The sequence below is a fragment of the Giraffa tippelskirchi genome, chromosome 1, assembly GCF_054371585.1.
Source record: "Giraffa tippelskirchi isolate mGirTip1 chromosome 1, T2T-mGirTip1v1.2.pri, whole genome shotgun sequence".
In the NCBI taxonomy this organism is placed as follows: domain Eukaryota; kingdom Metazoa; phylum Chordata; class Mammalia; order Artiodactyla; family Giraffidae; genus Giraffa; species Giraffa tippelskirchi.
This window is the reverse complement of record NC_137275.1, coordinates 109,784,880-109,791,553: the sequence shown is the minus strand read 5'-3', so window position 1 is coordinate 109,791,553 and position 6,674 is coordinate 109,784,880. Positions and strand designations below refer to the sequence as shown.

The following is a 6,674-nucleotide window of genomic DNA, read 5'->3' as shown; positions in this document are numbered from 1 at the left end:
AAATTCTCCAGAATTCCAGAAACTTCTGGGCATCGCTATGGAACTTTTTCTGCTGTGCAGTGATGACGCGGAGTCAGATGTCAGGATGGTGGCTGACGAATGCCTCAACAAAGTCATAAAAGTAAGAACCCTCTGGACGGTGTTCTCTGAGATGCGATCACTGTAGCTAAGGGAAGAAGCCGTGACTTGGTGTTCTTTTGTTTTGAGTAGCCAAGTCCTTTAGGTCGTCTGCACTTTTTTAATCGAATAGTGTGTGGTTTGGAGGGACTCTAGTGTCTGCCAGGGTACTGGCTGTACCTGCCCAGTCAGAGGGAACAGGTTTCCCCTCATGCCTGCGCGGGGCGTAGGTCAGGGATGGGCGCTGGCAGTGGCCTCTGGGGGCTCTTGGACCGAGTGTCACTCTGTCGAGAAACCAAGACGCCCCGAGAAGGCAAGGGGACGGGCGGTGGAATCCGCCGTTGATGTCTTCGTCTCCCGAGTCCTGGGTCAGGCAGGACTGTTCACAGGTAAGGACGTGCCTTCTCTGGTAGCTTGGCTGGAGTTCTGGCTGGAGTTGGTGTGACGTGACTGGGGAGATAGGAGTTCCCAGAAAAGGTTGGTGAAGCCAGAGCCACCTGGGTGGGAGGTGAGGTGAGGAGCGCGGGGGACACAGGTCCTCTTTGCTCAGGCTTTCCCAGTGCAGAGTTTGTACCCAAGATCAGTGTAGCTTTAATCCACTTTTCCCTTTTCCTGTTTTCTGCTGCCATTGAAGATGAAGTTCTTTCATAATTGTTACTATCTTGGAAAACTGCCTTTGTTTTTCGCATTCTGCCCTTCTCCTTGTTTGTATCCCCAGCCATCCTGGGGTTTCAGCTGACAGTGTGCTCCTGCCTTCAGATAATGTACAGTCTCAGACGGGGAGCATGTTTGTTCAGAAATGCCTGAACGCATGGTGTAAGTTCTGAGTTCTGGGAGATGTTGGCAGCTCATCATTGCAGTCTGGAGGTGGAGGTGATTTCTGTGTGGGGAGGCAGAGCAGGCTCCCCGGAGGTGGTGGCAGTTAGGTGAATGAGAAGATTTAGGACCTTCTCTTTTTTTGGCTCACTGTGTGGCATGTGGGATCTGGGTTTCCCCCACCAGGGATCGAACCCGGGCCCCACTGCAGTGGAAGCAAGGAGTGCTCTAGGGACGTCCCTTAGGACCTTCTTAACGCTTGCAGACTCACGGAGGAGGGGGACTCTACCAGAGAACGGGAGATGTTGAGGATCAGTTCAAGGGGTTTGCACTTTATTTGGTAGAGAATGAAGAAAGGGAAGAGCTCTCGAGGATTTGTAACCTGGTAGTTGAAGTAGCCTGGTGGTGCCTTGTAGCTTGCCTTGGACAGAAGAGAGACTTTGTGCCCAGAATCCATGAGGGAGGCTAAGTGTCCAGGGAAGAGAGGCGGGGCCCTGAGCCAGGAGGAGGTGCTGGGGTGCCAGTGAGGAGCAGAGGTTGGGCTGTCACGGACTGGACGTGGCGGCTGTGTGTCCACCCCGGTGTGGAGGTGGAGGCGGGAGCAGGGAGGGCTCAGGTGGCGCATTAGCATCGCCTGTGGCTGTGAGCGCCCATTCAGTGCTATTTCTCGGCTTTGAAGTTTACTTTTCTCCTGTAATAAAATACATTTGACATTAGTTTATAAAACATTTATGAAGTGAAACAAAACTTGGATATGCCTTCTAGTTTTACTGGCCAAGCCGTGTTTTACTATATACTTGTCCGTTTTGATGTGCTTGTTTGAGGGACTGTAGTCCAAACTGAAATAGTAGAATTAGAATTTTAAAATATCCTAGGCATGATTCAGAACCTCCCAGAATGTGACCCTGGTTTGATTTTCAAGCTCGCTGAGCCTCTGTGGGTTTGCTAAGACCAGCTTGGTTTATAGCTGTCACATGCTTATATCACAGGAAAGGAAGACGTCTTTTCTGTGGAGGCTTGGTTATATCTTCTCTCTCTTCTTGTGGACAAGCCATTGGCAGTACCGTTCGGAGGAGAGGGTTCTCACGGCTGAGAGCGGGGCCCAGAGATCTTTCCGTCTTGGGAAGCCATCTCCAGCGTGGACTTTGTGTCCTTGCTGGTGGTTGCCATCAGCCATTATTCCTGGGTTGAAGTTGCCCGTGTGGCCATTTCGGTTTGACTTGTAGTCGAGCAACAGGGTCAGGGCTCTGAGGAGCCTGTGGTTCCAGCAGGTTCGTGTGTCGCTGGGGCCCTGAGGTGGGGAGCACGTGTGCCTCACGGGCGGACCAGACCTTTGGGAAGGGTGCGGCTTCTGCGTGGAGCGGCGTGTTCCCATGCCGGAATCAGGGCTCTGCCCTTGGGTGTCCACCTCCTGTCCCACTTGCTCTGCAGACTCCAGGGAATTGCTGATGTTGGATCATCATTAAAAACGATGGTTAAAGAATGTGCTTTAATGACTAAAAATGATTAAAGTATGTACTTTAATTGAATATAAGAGCTTTAGAGTGAATTTGAACTATCTACCATTTAATTTTGATATTATGTAGTGTTTGATTGTAATGAATATTCTTTTCCTTCCTTTTTTAAATATTATGGTGAATGACCTGTATCTAGTTGGTAACTTCCTGCATACATATACTTCTTTCTTAATGAACAGGTTTTCAGTTTAGTTGCTATTATATTCTCCTTTGCATCAACATTGAAGTTTTAGTTGTCCTTTATTTAGATTTCTTTAGAACTGCTTCGTGGTTGTTGTTCAGTCGCTCAGTCGTGTCCAACTCTTTGCGGCCCCGTGGACTGCAGCACGCCAGGCTTCCCTGTCCTTCATCACTCTTAGAACTGCTAGTAAGTAGAATGTATCTTCTCTGAACAAATCTCTTGTGTTTTGTTGTAGGCTTTGATGGATTCCAATCTTCCGAGGTTGCAGCTAGAACTCTATAAGGAAGTGAAAAAGGTGGGTTTTTATTTTTCCTTATTGAAACAAGTCTATTGATCCACTGTATTGAGTAATGTATGAAATTTTCTTTTATTTGATAAGTAAAAATGTTAGAAGGAAACAAATGCTGTTGGATGAAGTAGACTCTATTGTTGTACTTCTTTTCAGAATGTTGTTCTTCATTATTTATTGGATGAGATGGGAATTAAAATGGGAGTTTTTTAAAAAATTCTTTATAATTTCGTCCCATTAAACCTTAAAATTTCAAAAGTAGTTGCACACTTAAATGGCCTTTTCTCTAAAATTAGAAATTAGTGAAAAGAGCTCTTTTGTTTATCTGAAGTCCTGTTGATGACCGGTGTCTGTGACTCCTCCGGGTAACACACCGCTCCTTCACTCCCTCAGAACGGCGCTCCTCGGAGCCTGCGCGCTGCCCTGTGGAGGTTTGCCGAGCTGGCTCACCTGGTTCGGCCTCAGAAATGCAGGTGAAGTGGGTGCTGTGGGTCGTCACTGTTGCTGTTATTTTGGTCGGGAGGCCAGCTCCTGTGGACTCTTTCTGTCTCAGCTCAAAAGTCGTTTGTCTGAAGGTCTCCCCTCCCCCCCATCTGAAGCCAGCCACCTCCTCCCGTCCCACTGCAGTCCGTGCCGTCCGCTTCCTCTCCCTCACAGCAGCCGTGGCTCAGAAACGCTCTCACACACCTGTTCGCTTTCTGCCCCCCCCCGCCCCCCAAGGCACGTGCGTCCCAGGACAGGGGGCGTCCCTGTCGGCCTGCTGTAGCCCAGCACCGCGGACGGTGTCTGCCCGGGGGCTTGCCAAGGAGATGCTTGTCAGGTGGTCAAAGACTGCGTGCCACCTCGCTGTTGCTCACCGTAGGGATTATAGAAAACGCTGTCTGTCTGTTACATGGGTTAAAAGTACGAAGTGTGAGGAAAGTTTTGACTGATTGAAACGGTTGTATCTTTTTACTTTATTTTAATTGGAGGATAATTTCCTTATGGTGTGGTGGTGGTTTTTGCCATGAATCACCCATGGGTGCACGTGTGTCCCCCATCCTGAAGCCCCCTCCCGCCTCCCTCCCCACCCCATCCCTTGGGTTGTCCCAGAGCACCGGCTTTGAGTGCCCCGCTTCATGCATCGAACTTGCACTGGTCATCTCTTTTACATATGGTGATAGACATGTTTCCGTGCTGTTCTCTCAAATCATCCTGTCACCAGGATTTTCCAGGCAAGAGTACTGGAGTGGGTTGCCGTTGCCTCCTCCATTTTTTCCCCAATTAACCATCCTTAATTATTGAATGCAGACCCTTGCATACAGGAACGTGAAACATGAGTGGATCGGCAACAAGTGGCTGCCCAGTCTGGGCCTCCCGCAGAACTGTAGCTGTTTCATGGAGTGCCTTGTGCACGCGCGGATGCTGGACCACTTGACCAAGAAAGCCCTTCGTGGGCAACTGAAAATGGTTGATAGTTTTCACAGGTCAGTCGGTGCAAGAAGTTCTCACTAGCCTGCTGAGAGATGTTTGCCTGCGGCCAGGTCTAAATTTTTTCTTTTTCTCTTGGAAACAGAAACAGTTTGCAGTGTGGAATTGTGTGCCTGCGAAGGTTGAACTATGACCGAAAAGGACTGGAAAGGAAAAGAGAAGAACGCCAGAATGACCTGAAAGGCTAGTACAGTCCTATTTCTTGCTTCCCAGTGTATAAGCAGCCTCAGTGATTTCCTATTTGAAAGAAAACTTCAGGAAATGCTTTCCTTGGAGAAAACACACCTCGCATCATGACAGAGGAGGGAGGGATGGAAAGGACTGTTTTTGAGGTCGTCCTCTGTGGCCAGAGAACCTGTGCTCTGTCCTGGGGCTCACATGCGTGAGCTCAGCCGTGTCCGACTCTTTGCGACCCCATGAACTGTAGCCTACCAGGATCCTCCGTCCATGGGATTTTTTAGGCAAGAGTACTGGAGTGGGTTGCCATTTCCTTCTCCAGGGGATCTTCCCGACCCAGGGATCGAACCCGGGTCTCCCGCCTGGTAGGCAGATGCTTTACCGCCTGAGCCACCAGGGAAGTTCCAAACACCCATGAAAAACACTAATTCTTTCATTGAAACAGCAACAAACAGCAAAACCTTATCTTTGGTCTCTAGGAGAAGAAGAAAAAAACCGCTGCACCTCCACCAAGGACAGTGAGTGTCAATGCACACCTGGCACTTTCCGTGGAGAAGATGCAGCTGAATTCTGTCAGAAATGCAGCACCGGGTGAGACACAGGAGCCTAGGGGGCTTCCAACCCACAGGAGACCCCAGTTTCCTTGTACCCATGTCTCTCTTCTGCTTCCGTGAAGCCCCTCCCACCTCTCAGAGCTCCCCTGTGCCTGTGGGGTCTCCTGAGCCTGCAGCAGCGCTCCCCACCACCCCCGTTTGTCCTGCACGGCTTTCCCAGTGGCCCCTTCCCACGTCTCCTCAGGAGGGGCCTAGAAAGACCGAAGTGCTGACAGCAGACAGAAGTCATCATGAGGCCACGTGTGTGCTCCTTCAAGGTTCCTATAAAACCGGAGCCAACTCGACAGGCCTCACACCCAGCCCTTGCTCGCCAGTAGCACCTGAATCTTTCCTACTGGGGGGCTCGGTGGCCAGTAGTAATTCACTGTCCTCTGACGCTCCAGTGTTGGCTGAGATTGGTAGGAAGAGTCAACAGGTGGATGAAAGGGCCTGGTATTTAAGTTTGACTGGAAGATGAGTCAGAATTGTGCCCATACCCTTCTGACCCTTGACCTGGATGAGGCCCCCCTCACAGAGCTCTTGAAGAACAGCTCTGAACACTCAGCAGGAGCCTGGGGGCCACAATACACAATCCTGGATCCTTCTCCTGCCCAGTGAGGGGGAGTGAGGGGACCCTGCCCTGCAGACAGCAGGAGCCTGTCCCCCCTCCAGTCTTGTCAGGGGACCCAGGACAGGAGGCTACCCCCTCTTTCTCCTCATCCAGCTAGCTGTCCCTGATGAGTCCCCCTGTATCTGTACCCAGGTGCCCTGATGGGAAGGTCATGGTCATGGACTGTACGCCCTGGAGCAACATGAAGTGTGTGGACCAAGAATCAAGTACCCTGGCCCATGGGGAGGTCCTGGTTCCTGGAGAGCGAGCAGCCATGAGCCAGAGACTACCCATCACTCCCTCTCCCTCCTCATGCACTTCACTGGTGATGAAAATGGTAACTGGACTTGGAGTCACCACTGTCCTCATCCTAATCGGATGTGCTGTATGCTGGTACTTTAAAGGTGAGGTTCTAGAAGGGAGGGAGGAGGTGCTGGCTCCCTCCTCCATCTCCCCAATCCTCCTGTTCCTCCTGGTTTGTCTCTGATCTTGTTACCCAGGAAACTCCTCCTCCTCCCACCTCACCAGGTCCTACCAAACCATGATCACATCGGTCCCCCCAACTCAGCTGACGGTCCCCTCTTCCCCCTGGCCGAGTCTGGTGGGAGGAGGCAGGAGAAGAAGGTGGTTCAGGAGCGCTGCACAGAGATTTTCCACGGTTTCATTTTATTTCCTTTTCTCCCTTCTCTTCTCCTCCCTGAGGGTTGTCCAGACTCGGAATGTCCCGCTTGCCGTCACAGGCCCGGGACTCTGTTCAGTGTCTGAGCCCCCAGCCTGCACCCTGTCCCTAGGGAGGGAGGTGTGGCAAGAGGGCTGTCCCCACCACTCAGCGGATGTCTCTTCTCTTGTAGGTCGCTTGAGTGAGTGTTGCCACAAGGTGAGTCGGTTTCTCCAGCATCTGGCG

The 6,674-nt window shown here is 51.1% G+C and overlaps 1 protein-coding gene across 4 annotated transcripts in view; it reads left to right on the top strand.

The window, feature by feature from the left end:
* The window catches only part of LOC145506034 (kazrin-A-like), a 38,817-nt gene that overhangs the window by 29,226 nt on the left and 2,917 nt on the right, over window positions 1-6,674 (top strand). For 3 of the 4 annotated variants that reach the window (XM_081489670.1, XM_081489659.1, XM_081489688.1), the window contains 8 exons: window positions 1-121; window positions 2,867-2,926; window positions 3,314-3,393; window positions 4,225-4,386; window positions 4,476-4,573; window positions 5,047-5,158; window positions 5,924-6,174; window positions 6,622-6,647. In XM_081489670.1, the coding sequence (XP_081345796.1) occupies window positions 1-121; window positions 2,867-2,926; window positions 3,314-3,393; window positions 4,225-4,386; window positions 4,476-4,573; window positions 5,047-5,158; window positions 5,924-6,174; window positions 6,622-6,647 (910 nt within the window). Of the gene's footprint in view, window positions 122-2,866; window positions 2,927-3,313; window positions 3,394-4,224; window positions 4,387-4,475; window positions 4,574-5,046; window positions 5,159-5,923; window positions 6,175-6,298; window positions 6,429-6,621; window positions 6,648-6,674 lie in introns of all 4 variants that reach the window. The other variant, XM_081489680.1, reaches the window with a different exon arrangement.